The 19,074-nt window shown below is 41.6% G+C and overlaps 1 protein-coding gene across 2 annotated transcripts in view; it reads left to right on the top strand.

Moving 5' to 3' along the window:
* glceb (glucuronic acid epimerase b) overlaps positions 1-11,741 on the top strand; it is a 69,249-nt gene extending 57,508 nt beyond the window's left edge. For both annotated transcript variants that reach the window (XM_037095889.1, XM_037095890.1), the window contains 2 exons: positions 4,938-5,230; positions 5,734-11,741. In XM_037095889.1, the coding sequence (XP_036951784.1) occupies positions 4,938-5,230; positions 5,734-6,465 (1,025 nt within the window). In that variant the 3' untranslated portion in view covers positions 6,466-11,741. The remainder of the gene's footprint in view (positions 1-4,937; positions 5,231-5,733) is intronic.
* The last annotated feature ends 7,333 nt before the right edge of the window (positions 11,742-19,074 follow it).

Genomic DNA, 19,074 nt, shown 5'->3' with positions numbered 1-19,074 from the left:
TCTTCATTCTCCATTAATCTTCCTCGTCTATCCCCAGATTTCAGTCAGTCTTCCACCTCTATTTACCCATTTCCACCCACTTATCACCTTTCAGTCCTCCTAAACATTGCAATCATATAATCTCGATCCATTTTAACGCCTTATTCTGCTCCCTCGCCCAAACTTTTCTTGTTTTCTTCCCCTGCTGTCACTTTCTCTTTCTGTCTTTTCCTTCCTCCACTTCCTCCTCCTACTCCCCTCTTTCTGTTTGGACCTTTTTTTTCCCTCCTAACTGTATCTAGGGCACCGGTGTTGAACAGCCTCTCAAATGCTCTGACAAGTGGATCAATCGTCTGTCCCTTGATAATAACCTACCGTCTACCATCTGCACATTCCTGCTCGAACACTGTCCGCCACCGAGACTCTTTATTTTCTGAATCCCCTCGTGGTCAGTTTGTGGTTCAGAAATGTAGTTTGCATAAACCAAACCCTGCCAGAATTAGCAAGATGATCTGAGTAGTGAGATACTGTGGAGCAACTGTCACCAGCTAGTGACAGAGCCTGTAAGAAGAAGTGTTCACTAACCTTGAAAGTTTTTCTGTTTTACTGACTTTGAAATGTTGAGTCACAGTGGAGTTAAAGTGACTCTTCTGAGACTGATAAAACTCATTCTTAAGACTCTAGTCCTCATTAATTTGGAGACAGCTACAACCTGCAACAATCTTTACTCATGTGAAACCACTGACTGCAAAGATAGTTGACAGATCCACCATCACCCACAGATTTCTAAAGAGTCAAAAGGAAGCTCAAAGTGGGCGATGCCAGCTGCTGCTATCTTGACAGTTCCTGATTCCACCCAAAGTCCTTGAGCAGAAAGAGTCACGTCATCTCTGTTCAAACCAATGGAGCAATTCGTTTTTTTGTTTTTTTACAGCAATTTTGGATCATGGAGCCTCTCTAGCTCCTGGAAGTTAGATGCATGTCTGGCAGTAGAGTTTCGGCAGAATAGATCATTTGAGATGCTCGTTTAAAGGGAAGACCAGAAAAGAATCAAGTTGTGTATCATCGCATCTAAATTCAAAATAATGAACTTCAGGGAACTATTAGAAGTCTCTGTGAATCATGGCATCTTGATCTTCTGTTGTTGCACCTCTTCCCTTCAGGGTTCTAACTCCACCTGATTTTCAGGTACTAGACAATTGGCAAAGAGTTTGAGCTGAAGCGAGTCTAGTCAGTGAAACAAGGCCACCTAGCTGGAAGCTACCAATCAAGGCTAACCATCTATCTATGATGACACACAAACAGAAGCATGTTATTCATTTGTGATCATTTGTGTTTATTTGAGTTTCTTGCAGTGACTTTGAGCAAACAGCCAGAGTATCTTACTGGACATTAGTTGCAAGATATCGGTACTGCAGCTGTCTGACTGAATGTTAGTTTTTAGTTTTGTTTCTGACAAAAGAGCTAATCATTAGATACTGTTTCTGTCTGTTATCCTCTAGTGTCATGTCTTTCCCATCTCTTATCTGTACATTCATGCTGTAAAATACATTTCATGCAGTCAGATAAAGAATTACAGTGTATTACAGTGAATTTCAACACCTCTGCAGCTCCTTGCTGCCGACAGGTTTAGCGACAGTGAAGATGGATCCACTTTTTAATCCCTAAAGTTTAGAAAACAAACTCTGTGCTCCCATCAACTCCAGGTGTTTTCCGCCAGAAGCTTCGGGCTCCATTTAACCAGGCAGCAAGCAATATTATCTGCTCAGTATTTGCATTCAAAATCATAATTCACAGGCTGGATGGTTTTAGGAAATGTTACATTTGCATTAACGGGGAATTAATAAAGCTCTGAACAAAAACATTGAGGCTGATGTCAAATTCAGCAATCTGAATCAGCACAGGAGTCATGGGGACTTCTAATACAAACTGAATGTAAATATACTGAACGAGCATTGTGGGAAAATATTGACCATTAATATCAAAACAGGGTTTGTGTTCCTGAAAGTCTTGAGGATTGTATCTTCAATGTCAATGTGAAAGCGGATTTCTTCTGCCCATGTCAGAGTCCACATATCAATTCAGATTGAGAATTTGTGACTGGACCTGTTAATGGTTTGTTCACTCATGATAACACAGAACTGACAGAGCTCGACAGAGCTGTGAAGAATAATGAGATGAAGACCCATCTTCTTTGATTCAATGAAGGGAAGCAATAAAACCTGCTGAGCTGAAACAATTAGTCAATAATGATGCGTTCACATGCTCCTCTGAGGTTTTCACCTTCGGAAGCTGGAAGCCGTTCTCCCAACATTGTTGTGTTGGTGTGCATCAAATCAGAGCGTGGGAGCAACATGGATGCCAGAAAGTTGTTGTTCTGCATTTTATCGCTTTGATCCCTACACAGTACTACAGTTCTGAGGTGTTCTTCTGACTTGAGGGGGAGATGTATGTGAGTCCTTCATTTCATTTGCTGGTTGATATTCAACAGAACATCAATCAGCAACTTATTTGATTAGCTGTCAGTCATATTTGAGGCAGTAATGCTCTGATTTGATGGCTTCAGCCTGTCAAATGTTCAATAATTGTGTATTTAGATGTCAGATTATAAATTGAATCTATGAGCATATGAAATAAACAATCTGAATTAGTCACGTTGAGCACTGGGAAATTATGAAATGGTTTTTCACTGTTTTCCAACATTTCACGATTAAAGATTAATAAAGAAAATAATTGGCAGATTCATCAATAATGAAAATAACAGTTGCTTGCGGCCTTAAAAACATTAACGCTTCCCGAGAGGGTGGCTGGTTTTTCTTGGTGCTCTGTGTTTGTGTGGTCACACTGATGAAGTCACTGGAGGCTGTGGATGAATAATCTCATGAGCATCGACCGTTACACAGGTCTTTTGTATCTGCACATGCACATTACACACTGTACATGTGTTTGCAAGTGTTCGTCTGACGTACCCACATGTGTATACAAGCCTGGTTTCATGCTGGCACATTTCTTGCTGCATGTCATCTCTGTCTGCTGCCTTATTGCTAAACAGCCAGAGAGCAAAGCAGAGCAGAGGAGGTGGAATCTCGTCTATATTCCCTGCCCATCCTTTATTGATGCCAGAGTAATCACGGGGCCAGAGTACAAATCCACTTACTCTCTGCATTGCCTTAAGTAATGGATTTATGAGTGCATTAAAGGGCCGTAGTCATCCAGAGGCCCCTGCCAGACTGGCTCTCTCCTTCATTCTCCTCCTGATCGACTGCCTTTGTGTCTCCGTCAGCCTCGTCTGCCTCGGCTTTCTCATGACATGTGAGATCTCGCTGTCTCTGTTTCTCACTTGTCTTCTCACTATTGGCTCATTTTCACTCCCTGCGATCTCAGGCTGCTTAAAAGGGAGCCATGATTCCATTACCCCCCTTTTTCTTGACTCCTACACTCTTTCCTCTCTTTATCCTTCGGGGAACCTTGATGAGAAAAAGGTGCTGCGCAGACCACGTAACAAGGCCAAAGGAGAGATCATCCCAGAATCTCTTTGTGCTTAAGGGGGTTGAAATGAATTCAGCACAGCAGCTGAAGTGCCTGGAAAAGAGTTGATATAATGTAAGAAGAGCGGTGGCGGTGTGGAAACTGAATATCAGCTGAGTTCATGTCTTTGGTGGGCTTTTATGGAAGTGATGTGGGGACGCAAATGGACCCAATTGCAGAGTTTGATTCAGTGACTTCGAGAGAAACCTTACAAGCTTAGATTTAAGTTAACTGTCTTTTTCGTCATTTTATTTCAAACTACATACATGTCTTCATTAAAATGACACAAAGAAATTAATATCTAATATCGGCCTATGCCTGGTGACGATAGTGCTCCTCCTATGTGCATGAATAATGATAAGAGTAAAAATATTCTGTAATAACACTGTAATATATTAATTTGAAAGGCTTTTGAAAATGACTCATTATAGACTTCCTTGAACACATAATGTGAGTGGTCTCAAACAACATTGAACCCACCTGATACTTAAACACTCATGCTACAATGTTGTGGCTCGTGCTGCCCAACTTCCTGCCTCTGAATCTTCGGTGCTATGAGCAGAAAAAGTTAACTAATTACATTTTACAGAATTTTACATTTATGTGTTTTGCAGCTGTATAAACGGGGAAGAAACCCTGTCTTTATTTTTTATTTGATCACAATTGAGATGTCACAAGCACAAGACACATTTACAGATGTATGTTGTGTATCGACTTGCAGTCTTAAAGTACTAAAATATGATTTTGGGTCTGTATCGCTCCTTTTTCAGTCTGTAGGGAAGTTGCTGCTCTGTTCTTCACTTCTTCTTTTAATTCTTCTTACATCTTCCCGCTGCTCTGTTCTTCCCTCCCTGCTGTCCTCTTCCTAATTAAGCTCAGTGTGCAGTGACACATCTGTACTATACATCCCATGAGAAGTGTGTGTGTGTGTGTGTGTGTGTGTGTGTGTGTGTGTGTGTGTGTGTGTGTGTGTGTGTGTGTGTGTGTGTGTGTGTGTGTGTGTGTGTGTGTGTGTGTGTGTGTGTGTGTGTGTGTGTGTTCGGCACTTCACACAGATATTAAAAAAATACAGGATCCTTGGTTATACAGAGGAAGGTTCTCTAAAGTTATCAGACTGTTATTGATCTTTTGAATATTTGACTATCAAGTGAATCTGAGGAAACGAGGACAAAGATGAGCTATCATAGCAGAAGGCATCAGAGGAGGGTGTGTGCGTCTGGAAAAAGGCTTCCAGTCAGTCGGCTAAAAATAGTCCATTGTTATCAGAACTTCTTAAAATCAGTCAAGCGAGGGTTTTTTTTTCTGATGAGTTGCATTTGAAAAAAACACAATAGTTTATTTTCTGCTGCAGGTCATTTTTAACATTTTTAACACTCACCTTGTTTATCTGCTGCACCCCGCCCCCCCTCACCCTCCTCACCCTGCCACAGAGGCCTCAGAAGGCGTGTCTCTCCAGCTGGGCAACTCCAAAGACTTCATCCTCAGCTTGGACGTCAAGTTCGTCTCCAACGGCAGCGTGTCTGTTGTCCTGGAAACCACGGAGAAGGGCCCGCCCTTCACCATCCACTACGTGACCAGCACGCAGCTCATCGCCTTCAAAGACCGTGACATCACCTACGGTATCGGCTCACGGACCGCCTGGAGCACCCTGACCCGAGATCTGCTCACCGACCTCAGGAAGGGCGTCGGGCTTTCCAACACCAAGGCTGTGAAGGCAACGAAGGTCAGTTTACATCCGATATCTGGTGCTGAAAGTAGCCTTGATAAAACATCTGTTGGTTTATTTATGATTGTGTTTTAAGTTCACCTTTTAGTGACAGAACAAAAGACAGAACAGGACAGATAGAGCCATTCTTTTGGTACCATCCACAACTTATTTTATTGGAACAAAAAACAACTGTTCTAATGTGTAACAAACTGTTGATAGTTAAATAAGTGTTAAAAACATCATTCATATTGTTGTCAGCACTGAACTGGACTGTATTTGATTAACTGTGTTTTAAGCTGCATTTCAGGTAATGCTATGCACCAAACTAACAACATGATGACTCGTGCAGCATTATACTCAACACAGTTTTATGAATAGATATTAAATACAAATGTAGAGTGTTAAATTATGTTGGGATATATTTTATTATGGAAACTCCGACACTCCACATGTAGAGATGATAATTTTATTCCACCACTGATTGTTTTGTCTGCCTCTGCGTCTGATGTCCTCCTCAGATCATGCCCAGACGGGTGGTGCGACTTGTCCTACATGGGCGTGGCTTTGTCGACAATGTCACCATCTCCACCACTGCCCACATGGCCGCCTTCTTCGCCGCCAGCGACTGGCTGCTCCGCAACCAGGACGAACGAGGTGGCTGGCCCATCATGGTCACCCGTAAACTGGGGGAAGGCTTCCGGCCTCTGGAGCCCGGCTGGTACTCAGCCATGGCTCAGGGCCAGGCCATGTCCACCCTGGTGAGAGCCTACCTCCTCACCAAGGACCAGGCTTACCTCAACGCTGCCCTCAAGGCAGTCGGACCCTACAAGGTGCCTTCAGCGCAGCACGGGGTCAAAGCTGTGTTCATGAACAAATACGACTGGTATGAGGAGTACCCCACCACACCCAGCTCCTTTGTCCTCAACGGCTTCATCTACTCCCTGCTGGGACTCTTTGACTTGACTGAGACCGCCGGAGAGAAGCTTGGCAGGGAGGCCGGGCAGCTGTTCAGCCGCGGCATGGAGTCGCTGAAGGCCATGCTGCCGCTCTTTGACACAGGGTCTGGGAGCATTTATGACCTACGTCACTTCATGTTAGGCACGGCGCCCAACCTGGCCCGCTGGGACTATCACACCACACACATTAACCAGTTACAGCTGGTGGCATCCATAGACAACTCTCCCGTCTTTAAGGATGTGGTCAAACGCTGGAAAAACTACTTAAAAGGGATTCGTGCCAAGCACAACTAGACCGTAACCCACATATAGATACAGCTGAGATGATGACTGAAGGGTTGAGTATACTTTATGTGTGATGGATGAGTGCATGTGAGACGGATGCTTCCTCACATTGCGTGTGTGTGTCACAGTTTTGGTTGAGGTTCATAATCTAACGGTGAGTTTATTCAGCTGCAGCTGGCGACACTTAAGGTTTCTGTTGCAGGTTAATATTTTCTGCAACAATGACTGTAGCTCTCCTCCCTTGTTTTTTTCCTTGAGCGAGTGTTTGTAATTATGCACAGACCTAGTTTCACAGTGTGTGTGTGTGTGTGTGTGTGTGTGTGTGTGTGTGTGTGTGTGTGTTGGTTAAAGGAAGAATATATGATGTAAGAGAACTGAATTGTTAAAACAGTCTTTCCAACTCTCTTTGATGCATCCTCCACAAGTTTTCCTCCAGTTTTTCACCATTTATTTTCAGATTTGCAAAGTTTATTGAGACAAATAAACAGAATATATTATAAATTATTTTAAGGAGAATGTTGCCAAAAATATATCTCATCATTATAAAACACTTAAACATTCTGGGTTTGATTTCTCCACTGCAAAGTTTTTAATCCGTAACCCTCAGAAAGTTTTAAATCATAAGTTTACCATATTTAAGCTGGTAGGTGAGCTGAATTAATTTGGCTGTCATCCTTTTATAAAAATGCCTAATGCTTCCAAACTGTCATCTTCCAGTTCTCTCTGAAGATGTTTCCCCTGAAACACAGTTAAATTATTTTGAGGAGGATTATGTTGTTATGTCTTTAGTGAGCTTAAATCCTTTAGATATTTATTCTTTAATTTGGGATTAAGTTTCTGGCGAGCTGCTCTGAGGGATAAACACTTCACACCACTATATTTGATTTCAGGTGATTAAACCAGAGAGTCTCCTCATGAGTGTTCAGCTGAGCTCTGGTTTATATCACACCTGGTCAGAGTTCTGTCATGTGACTCACACTGGAGACCGGAGACTGCAGGTAGCACGCTGCCACATCCCCTCAGATAAACCCATCAGGCCTGCAGCCATCTTTAAAAAAAACCCACCCTGATTAATAATTCATCTTAATAAGCTGCCAGTTGCTGAAGCTCCTTTATGAGATGTTTAAGGGTGACAAACTTTGTGCTACCACTCTCAGCTGTAACCAAAAGCCACTAAAGTCTGACAGTCGGTCGCAAAGAAACTAAATAATTCATGTGCCATTACAGAACACAGTTAGTTCTGCATCACCAGGATTTCAGCCCAGTTTGTAAAGAAAAAAAACTTTCCCCGAGTCAGAGATCCTACAGTGAGAAATGAGCCGACGATTTCACTGATCAAGAGTTGGGAAATGTTGGGAAAGAGTTGGGATTACATCAGTCATGTCGCCGTCCTCAAGTTTAACACGGGTAACTTCAACGGTTCAGACGAAACCACAGAGAGGAAGAGCTGCTTCTTTGACCACTACTCAATATAAGTGTGTCATTACTTAAAGACCTTCGAGCGGTTGGCCCTGTTGTCATGGAAATGAAAATCCGCCAGTTGTCCAAATTGAACCAAATTCAGCACAGAACTTCCTCAGCAGTAAACCTGCCCTGTCTGAAGGAGATCGGGGTGAATGGCTCTCGAGATAACTGAGGCACAGACAGAGGGACAGACAGAGATTCTTTGCTTTTGAGTCAGACGGCTCTTGCTCTACTTAACAAGATGAATACAAATATAAAACTCCTCTAAAGCTTCAGGTAGATCAGTCTACATACTCCCAGCAGTGTCATTCTAAGCTTCCCCATCCTGCATCAAATAATCTATTAATCGATTCATTGCCAACCATTTTGGAATTGGTTTGAGTCCTTTTCAAAATAAAGTCTAAATTCTCTGATTCCAGCTTCTTAAATGTGAATGTGTTCTGGTTCATTTTCTCCTCTCAGACAGTAACCTGGATATCATGACCCCTGAGGACATTTAAAACCAATTATAAACCAAATAACTAATTGATTAATCGAAATGAAAATGACCTCCATGCATTCATGTTGTAATTAATGTATGCAGGACTCACCGAAAGTGATTTGAAACTAGCTCTCGGATGAATCCCATGACTTTCCCTTGTAAAAATTCTTTTTTACAATCTTTATATGACTTTATGTCCCTTGATTCGAATAGTGCCCTTAGTTTTAGCTACGTTTTCATTAATCTTCACATCCCGTTTGACCTTTTTAATATCTTGTTTTACTTATAAACTTGTCTGAACAGCTCTCCTTCTATAACTCCTCTGCATGTTAATTGCAGGCTGTGAGTGTGGGTGGTGTAGACGTGTGCGTGTGTGTGCATGTGTGTGTAGGTAGCTAGACGTGTGGGCACAGCTGCGTCTCACTAACATGTCAATTTATAACATTCAAATAGACAATGGCAGGAGCGCTGAAGGTCGGGGTAAATTCTTGACAAACATAAAGAGGCTGTCGGTCCCAGCAGGCTCTCATTGCGCCTCTCTGCTGCCGTGGGTGCATGAACTCAGCGTTTTTAATCTCAGCGCTGCCCTGTTGACCGCTGTACGAGGAGAAACCGGCTCGCCAAGACACTCACAATTCACCCGGCTAATAGGCTGGAGAGCCTGCACACCGTACAGTCGCAAGTCGGGGATGAGTCAGCACACGCCGGCACCGCGCTCACAGAGAAAACAAAGTGGAGCCCTTCAGCATTAATGAGGCTTTTATTGATCTACTTTAAAGATTTTTAATGGGACGCAGGAGAATCAGGCGGGTTTGTTCTTCTCAAAGTGTTGATGGTGAATTTCTCCTTTGGTCATTTTCATAAAACTGGTGAGATGAGAACGTTCTCCCAGACGGTCGGCTTTCAAAAGTGTGCGCTTTTAAGAACTAGATCAAAGCAGCAGGTGATTCATTGTGATGTAACGGAGAAGAAATAGACCTTAAAGTACAGCTCCGTCTGTAACTCGACTTTTTGCATCGAGAACTATGTGAGAAATTAGGGCAACACAGTCAGCTGAGATTTAGAGGAAAAAGTTGAATATTTAGATAATAAAGTCATGATGTGGTTGTGAGGAGAAACAGCAGCTGTACAACACCGTAATAACACCACGACAATAAAACCACTGACATCTTGTTCTTTGACATGGAACAGCCTGCACCACACAAACTACTCAGGAATGACCCGAGGACGGTGACGAACAGCTCAAGGCTCCGATCTGGCTTCCAAATTCCTCAGATATGAGTCTGATCAAGCTTCCTTGGACAAGTCTGATCCATGGAGGCCCATGGATCACACTTGGCTCTCAGTGATCAAGGCATGGACACGACACCTCGAGGGTTTCCCTGTGATGTCTGACGTCTCTGAGTCCTGTGTGATGTGAGGCGGGGCCTCCATGATCAGAGCTGTTCCAGCAAAGCCCCGGGCTCTTTCTGGGATTCCTCAGACCGCTCCTGAGCAGCTCTGCCAGTGCAGCAGGGCGCATTAAGGCCCTCATCGCATTATTTTCACTGAGTCTTCATTTCCTGAATTGGGAAGCCATTCTTCCCATTCCGGTGTGCTCCACTTGCAGTCATGTCAGAATGTGAGGACAACACTGACGCCATTAAAAAAAAAAAAAAAAAAATTTATTGCTCGGAGCGTTCATGTGAATTTTCAACAGCACGTGAACACACAGTTAATGCTGTGTCGCAGCTGGTGTATAGTGCTCCTATATGTTACAATACAGTTACAGGAAATGCTCAAACATGCGCGTGTAATCCAGTCAACCCAGTTTAAAGGGACTCTGTTGATCGTCTGTGTTGGGCTGGAAGCCAGTCGCTCATTTATGCTAGAGGACGAAATCCACAGTCCAGCAGCGTTTAACGGCTTAATTTAACAATCTGAACGTTACAGTCCTCTCACATTTGGGTTTATTAATACATATAGATAACTAAATATTGTCACATAGAGCCCATTTAATCTTAATTTACAGCATTTATTCTTAAAGCAACCATTTATCGAGATGAAGTTGAATAATGTCACTTTTTTCTTATTCACTCATATCTTACCTGTTGGTAAGAATCAGCAAATACTGACTCATTGGGACGTTGCCCCGCCCCAAACGTCAGTATTTATCAAGTTGAAAAAAAAAATCACCTTCTCTTACAAATTGGACCTTTAAGACTTTTCTAAACATCGGGCCCTAACCCTCCAACTCAGACGTTTATCCTGAGGTTGTTTTGAGTTTAAAGATGAGCTGTGATTGCAGAGACATGTGAGTGCACTTTTCTGTTTGATAATCGCAGTTTTTTGGATGCGTGCTGATTCTTTGCTTTCTTCACTTCCTGGTGGCATTTTCTCCCCATGAACCTTCACATAACCAACCCTGACGGGACATGTGGAGCTCTGGTCTGTGGTCTAAAGGGAACATTTAGGAATGGAAGTTGTGTCTGTGTGTGTGTGTGTGTGTGTGTGTGTGTGACTGACTGTGTCCATTTTGTTTATACCAAAGTCATGAATTTTTGAATTTGTATATTTTTGTGTGCAAACCGATTTTTCCATTCAGCATTTAATGACGTGGAGTCTCCTCGGAGGCGTCACAGAGACACTGCCTTCTGAGAAATGCTAGTTTTTCAAATGTAGGTTGGATAGATGATAGCAGGAATAAGGAGGTGTAAAATGTGCTTATCGTGAAGGGGATGTGTGCAACTAGAGATTAGCATTTAGTCAGCTGCTGTTTTAAAGGCAAATAGCTGCAAATTCTCCTCAAAGTTTTATTTCTTTTTACTGTTGTTTTCTTTGAGTGTGTGTTTGCATCATTTGCTGGAGGAGGGAGATGTTTTTTGTTTTTTTTTTAGATAAAAGCACAACTGCTGTTTGTTGTCACATGATTTCTATTGTGTTTCTGTTGTGTTCCTGTTGTGTTTCTGTTCAGGACAATGTGCAACGCCTTCATTAAGGAAGCTGCTATTATTGTTCACTGTCTTACAGGTTTGACAGCTTCTTTTCTCCTCATGGTAGTGCTGTTTCTATCTTTTTTTTTTTTCTATTTTTCCACTCTCTATTAAAGACTTCAGCAGATGACCGCTGAGGTCATATGTGATTTATGCAATAAAATGTTTACTGGGGTTGTGACACCACAGGAGACCCAGAGCGGTTGTACAGACTTTGCAATCAAAGCACAAAGTGCAAATGCTACCGTTTTTTTTTAGTCAAAGGAAGAAATGTGTTTATATACAGAGTAATGCTTCGTGCTTTAAAACTTTGCTTTTTAAAGGTGTAAAAAAAAATAATAATAATAAAAGCATTTTTCTTAAACGTCTGATCTGATTTTTCTGTTTACTGAAGATCCAAATGAATGTTTTAACTCAGTTATTGATTTAAGACTTTTTTTCAGGAAAATGTGGCAAACATGTTTTAAGTTCCGGCTTGTCTCTTCTGATCAGACACTGAATATTCTGGGACGACAGAGCGAGAAGTGTGAGGACATCACGCTGGCTGTTGGGGTTTTTTTAAACTACTGACCAGAACTACAGGACTCCAAACTGAAGGCTGTTAAAGACTACACCCTGCTGTATAAGTAGTTTATAACTTTTATTATAATTTGTTTAATCATTAGTTTTACAGAGGAAACAGCAGCTGCAGCCTTTAAGTTTTATTCAACGATTGTAAATGTATTTTTGCATATTTACTTGCAAAGGACCTCAGCAATGCACATTGTTCACACTGCAGTATTCCTGCAAACCTCCAGTATTCATATGTTGTTTCTTTAAAGGAGCATTATGTAGTGTGTGGGAAGAAATTTTAAGAGAGGTAAATGAACAAACTTTCCTCAAAGGAAACAACACTGGTTATATCTGCACATCGTTCTGAGCAGCCAAAACTACTGAACAGTCTCCCCAGAATCTTAGATGGAGGACGTTTTTTTTTTTTTTTGGATCCTGGAGTTATTTCCAACTTTCTTTAACATTACAAGACAATCCGTTTTTCTACGTTTTCAATAATTTGTCAGAGAATAATGTCTGGATGTTGATGAAGAACATCAGGAGAAGTGGATTTAATTATGTTTTGTTTGATATTGGATGAAGCCTGGCTTTAGGGGAGGTATGCGCTCTACTTCTGCCCACTATTGTAATCACGCAGTCGTCGATCATTCTCAGGGCTCTACCTCTGTTACTGCGTGTCGCGTCGATCTGCTCAAGTCTAAAGACAAACCCATGAAGCCATTTCTCCATCATCTTTGAACTTCTCTTTGTATGCAGGATTTATTGTGTCAGTAACCTGGAAAATTCTCCCGATTCTGCTCAGACGTTGGTCCATTTCCAGAGTGACTTCTGCTGGTTTTAGACATGAAATAATACGTTCAGGTTAAACTGCTGGTGTCCTTTGTTCTGAAGCTGCAGTGGAGAAACAGTTTGTTCATACTGAACGTCGTCTCTGTGAAACTGCTGAGAAGAAAAACAATCCTGATTAATAATTTATCCTAATTAGGCTATTCTGATCCAGGGAGGAGTGCAGACACCTGAGACGGGCTGCATCTCCAGCCGCACGTCTGCACTGCATTTTTCATTACCTTCCAGCATTTATACAATCCAGCCGTAATTTCTCCCTCCTCACAGCCTCACATCTCATTTCTCCTAGTTAATGATATTACCGTCCCTCCTGACGCTGCGTCTGTCTCCCAGTCCTGTAATTAGCCGACATAAACCCGATAAGCTCGGTCTCTTCTCGGCCTCTGTCTCGGCCTCCTCTGCTGCCATTCAGATGCCTTTGAGATGGCTGTGATGACATTACAGTGGATCCTTGGTTCTCGGAGGCCACAGGCTTGATCGTGTCCATAAATTTACCCACTTGATAAAATTAACACCCCGTTGAACCCGGCGTTATTGGATCTGTTTGTGTGTTGTGTGGAGGTCCCAGAGGAGGAGGAGGAGGGAGGAGAGGAGCTGGATGTGGAAGCATCCAATGAAATGAGAACAGAAACGAGACACCTGCTGCACTTTTTATGAGTCCAATCTTACAGCTTTCATCCCAGAGGGTTTTAGAGGTTTTGAGATCTGATCTTTGCACCTTAAAGCAACACTTCAAGCATTTGTGGTGATATGCCTTTTTGCTGTCTGCCAGTAAGTTAAAGGTCCTACAAGGAGCTCTGATGTTGTGTTGAGTTCTGGCGCCCCCTGTGGACAGAGGAGGGACGAGCACCGCCTCCTCCTGTAGTGAACTTGATCCGACTCGAGCATGGATTTGTTTTGAAAGCGTGTGCTGTAAGCGCTTCTGGCGTAAATCTCTACAAGTTTGAACACACTGAATAATTTATTTATTTTACTCGCCTACTTTCATGGAAAAATGATCCTGCAGATAACATGTAACTCCTTTATCAGCTAGAAAACACATCATGTAGTCTTACATGGTCCAAGTTCAAATTTTATAACAATGTTTTTTATAAAAATGTCATTTTGTGACCCAGAATTCCCTTGCCTGAGAGTAACAGGCAAATTCTCATTGAGGTTCTTTATTTCTCTTATTTACACAAACTTTGTGCACATCAAAAACAAGAGCAGAGGTGGAAAAACAGCCTAGTCAAAGAGCAAAATGTATAAAACTGCATACATTTGCACATTTTCCAAGTTTAGGGCTTTAAAAACTGATATAAATTATATATTACTGGATTTTATATCCATGATGTGGGGAATCTGCAGAGCCCAGCCTTTTAATGTAGGGGTTGAATGAGAAGTTAACTCAAAAATTTAAATTCAATCATTATATACTCCTTGTTTTGCAGAATGCTGCAACTCATTTTTACTGTGAAGCCCCAGAAATGTTTCGTGGCCTATAAGACTTCACCTGACTTTATATCAGCACGGAGATCATAACTGACAGATCATTTTGGGGGAACTCGTCCTTTAATCTTAAAGCAACAGTTCATACTCTTCCTCCGTTTTCTGACAGTGGGCTGAAGATGAGAACATAAATGTAACTCTGTGTTAGATATACAGTTGAGGCTGCAGCAGCTGCTTCGTTCTGGCACAAACACTGGAAGCAGGAGGAAACAGCTTGTCTGAGGCGGAAAGGAAAAAGTCCTCCCAGCACCTCTAAGCCGACTAATTAACATGTTATGTCTCACTGGTTTATTTCTTGGCTCCGGGCAGTAACTCACTGGAATCTGTGCTGGTTGCTGGTTGAAACCACCTGGTTGTACAGACAAGAAAAAATAAAATCAGTTGCTGCAAGTATTTCAGTATTTCAATAACATGTATTTAAGATACATATTTAATGATGCAGGTCGTTTTTTTTGTATTTTGCATTGAAAACATGTGATGTAATTTGTAGTAAAACACCTGAAGAGCTTTTATTTGTGTATCTGAAATACAGAAAAGTACATTTGTTCTCAAATAAAACACATTTTTTATCCAAAGGTTTAAAAGTCCTGTTTTTTTTTTAGAACAATAGATTTTTGAGTCTCACTCCCAACTCGTCAATAACTTTAGGATGGCTGCCGGACACTTCTTGACAAGGTGGGAATGAGACTCAAAAATCAACTGTTCTTACAAGTAGCACCTTTAAGCTGAAGAAAACAGCTAACGATTAGCCTTACAATGACCTTTGTCCTTGAATCAGTCTGTCTGACACCTGCTGTGGTGTGACCAACAGGAGCTGAAACAAATCTATCGATCCAACAACACTTCACACTGATATCTGCGATTAACAGACTTTATATATATAGGTTGCCGGGAAATGCCACGGACTTGCCACAGACTGCCACTGCGGTGCCACAACCTGCCAATGCCACTGAGAGGATCTCGCTGTTTCTCACATCTTCATGGAATAGAGAGAACATTCAATGGAAACATTCAACATTTCATCTTCACATACATACACATACTACACTAGAGGGAGCCACAGTTTAATGCTCTGTACTCTGTCGGCGGGCAGATGTTTCTTACATTTGCACAGAGCTTGGCTAACTGTTTCCCTCTGTTTCCAGTCTTTGTGCTAAGCTAAGCTATAACTGGAAGCTGGTTGTAGCATCATATTTAACAGACAGGTTTCTGATCAATGTAATATATTCTAGCGCCGTCTCCTTTCAGCAGTTTGTTGTAAAGCTTTACCAAACCCTCAGGATTCAATTTCTCCACGTTCTCTGACAAATCATCTCCAAACTTCACTCCTTGTCTTACTTCTTTTGTGCTCCTGAGAAAACAGTTGTCAGATCGAGCTCAGCCCCAGCCTCTCTTCTAAACGATCACCAGAGACGGGGAAAGGCTGTTGCACTAAAGCAAGATGAGCTCCTGTTTCAGTTTCCGAACCTGGTAACTGCTGTTTTTTTTTTTTTTTAGCTCATTCATGAGCAGCTGGCACACTTTGGTTTATGTGGTGGAGAGGAAGAGAAAAGTCTCGATGGTGCAAACACCAGCAGGGCCAGAGATGATGCTGCTGCTGCTGCTGCTGAACGACGAGGAGACGGAGCAGCAGAAAGAGAAATGATAAAGACGGGAGTGCATGCATAGGAGAGGAGGCAGTACTGTGACGGGGGTCTACACCGAGCCTGACATTCAACAGAGAAGAAGAGGAGCCAGTGCCTGGAGTCTGACAACTATTAATAATGTATCAGGGGGTGTCTGCCACACACGCTGCTCATTTGGAGACACAAACTACACCTCATCAACCAAAACTCCAGGGAGGCTGCAGCACTGTGAGCAGCTGCAGCACAGCAGCCCGGGTTAGAGAAGCCTACCACCCATCTGTCCCCGTGTGACCTCACACAGCGACGACACACCACTGCACAAACTCTGCACATCATTAGCATCGTTATTAGCATTATTACTGTGTAACATAGATGAGCAAAATATTTTTTAACCGAGTTATTCAAGAGGGAAAAGGACTGGTTGTTACATCTTAAAGACTTCTTACTTCTTATCGGTGCAGCGATGGAGTGAAGTTACTCAAGTACTCCATGAAACTCCTTGAAAATACCTCTGCTTCACTTGAGTGTTTCTATGTGTGCTTTTATTCTATTGCATTTATTTGATAGCTGTTGTAGAGATCAAGATTTGACATACAAATGTGATGATCCCATGAAATATGATGCACAAAATAAACTACTAGACTAAATGATGTGTAAAGGGATGTAAATGTTTAATCATTAATCGATTAATCGATCTTGAGAATTTAACCAATTAAAAATGTACAAACCAGCACAAATACATCAAAATGTATCTTGTTAATTTGAAAACAAGTTATTTTTAATCCAAAATCTACAAGATATTTGTATATTTATAACCATTTTTTTAGTTTATTTGATTTTATTTGATTCGAGTAACCAGATGACTGAATTCTTCACTGTATACTGCAGCTGCTAAGCTAAAATTGTTGCCATGCACCACATCTGAAGTTGGTGTATGAGCTTGACCGCATGTAGAGGGTGTAAAGTACGTCTTTTCTAATCAGGGCTTCTGAAGACTTGAGTACGCTGGACGAGCTGTTAGGAGCCATTCATGGTGAGTTCCTCATCTACATCAGCTGTTGAGGAGAACGCTGCAACACTTCTTTGTTGTGAAGCTCCAGAAATACACAAACTGCAAAATTACCTGAGTTTCCAACGCAGCAGTGAGCAGTGAATCAGATTTTGTGTGTAAAATCTGAATCTGCAAAGTGCTAAATGAATAAATGAAGTCAGACAGATATTTACCTCTGAAAAGGATGAACTAAGAACAAAAACACGTTAAAGAAATATCCTCCAGTGATCATATGTAAATGAAATCTAAGTATTTGAAGTGTCTTTTAAACTAATGAAGAGGTAAGTGTTGGATATTTGTGCTGTGAGTCTTTGAACCGTCTCACACTCATCTAAGAACCAAAAACAAAGTTCCTTCAATATTCAAGACTGTTTGCATCCACAACAATGACTCACTGCATGCTTAATGTGAGAGGTTGTGCTGATGGTACAGAAACAGGAGCAGGAGGAGGAGGAGGAGGAGGAGGAGGGCATTGGCCTGAAGCAAACTTGTTACTTTTCCTCATTAACAGTCAATAAAAGAAGCACACAGCGCTCTAAGACCTTTGCGTTCCTGCTGTGATGCACTTTAATTCCCTGTGATGTCTCCAGGAGGTGCAGCTCTGTAGCCTGAGGTCAGCCGGTGAAAAATGAATGAATAAGAGAGAAAAACACAGAGAAAATATCAAATCTAAGAGCAAAGTTTGAGGACGCGACCTTCAAGTCAGGCTAAAAATAAACTGTGTGGACAAAAGCCTCTCATGCATCTTCATCACCAGCTGCAGGGCCCGTTCACGCCCAAACCTGAGCGGCTTCTGTTGGACAGCACTGACCCCCTGTGGTCACATGAGGTGTAACATCAGGTTCAGGATCAGCGTGAACGTGAAGTTGAAACGTTGTTTCCTGTATGAATGCATCTGCGTCCTCATTCATTCCTTTAATTTGTTCATGTCTCATCTAGAAAGCAAGATCAAACTGAGCTTTTACTGGATGTTAAATAGTCAGTGTGATGGAAGTTACTGAACTAAAACAGCACCAGAACCTCATGCTTCTGTCACATCATTACAATTTTTTTTAATTATTTTTTTTTATTAGAAATGTAGATTATTCGTATTTTAGCATTGAACATACACACAGTTTGACTCAAGTCATTTGCAGTCCCAAGTCTTTTTTTTAATGGTCAAGTCCCATGTTCAGTGTTCAGTGTCGTCTTACCTGCAGTATCCGGTCTTGACAAAGAGAAAGGAGAAGGTATTAACTGTCTAATAATTATATATGTGGCAAATGTAAGTAATCTGTGTTATACTGTCTTACAATGAATGATATTCAGTTAAACAAATGTAATCAAACATCAAAATATAACTTTATAAAAGTTATTTCCTCCTCCTGGCCCGTCACCGTCACACAATAAATTAAATAAAGATAAACAGTTATTTGAGTCATTGTGTCTCAAGTCAAGTCACAGGTGTTTAATGTCCAGGTCATTTGTCAAGTGCTTCATCTTCTGTCAAGTCAAGTTACAGTTCATTAGAAAAGCGACTCGCCTTCACTCCAGTTCACGTTTCTACCACAGAGTCTGTGTTTTGATCAGGCGACAACCCTGAAACAGTCAACCTCTGGAGATGCTCAGATTAAAACACACACGAGGGTGAAGAATAAGTTCCTGAGTAAATGTTTTCAGGTGTTCATACCTCTGCATCATCTCAGAACTCAACTATTTTTACTCACCTACATTTATTTCACAGCCTCAAGGAGCCGTTTACGCTGAGTGAGTTTAACTTCACCAGAACTTCAAGACAAATCATTGTTCATTACATTACATTATATTATATATCTAATGGTGAGATGTGGACTCGAGTCGCCGTTTTAAAGTCTTGCAACTTGTCTTGACATAAAGTAAATGACTCCAGACTGAATTTGGACGTTGAAGTCATCGTGACTCGACACATATGTTGTATGTAAGAAGGAGCTCCAGAGTTTTATCATCATCACCTGCAGGTCACACTACAGCATAGTTTAGTGTTGCAGGTGTTAATGAACCAGGTTTCCCCACACCTCTGACATCATCATTCTCTTCAGTGGTTTTAAATCTGTCTAAGAATTAATGTGAGGTTTTTTGAAGAGTAAATGAAATCTCATTTTGGCGACCTCCAGTGGTTAC

This window comes from Acanthopagrus latus, chromosome 4 (assembly GCF_904848185.1).
Source record: "Acanthopagrus latus isolate v.2019 chromosome 4, fAcaLat1.1, whole genome shotgun sequence".
Lineage (NCBI taxonomy): Eukaryota > Metazoa > Chordata > Actinopteri > Spariformes > Sparidae > Acanthopagrus > Acanthopagrus latus.
The sequence above is the reverse complement of the archived record's forward strand: the minus strand, read 5'-3'. Positions and strand labels throughout refer to the sequence as shown.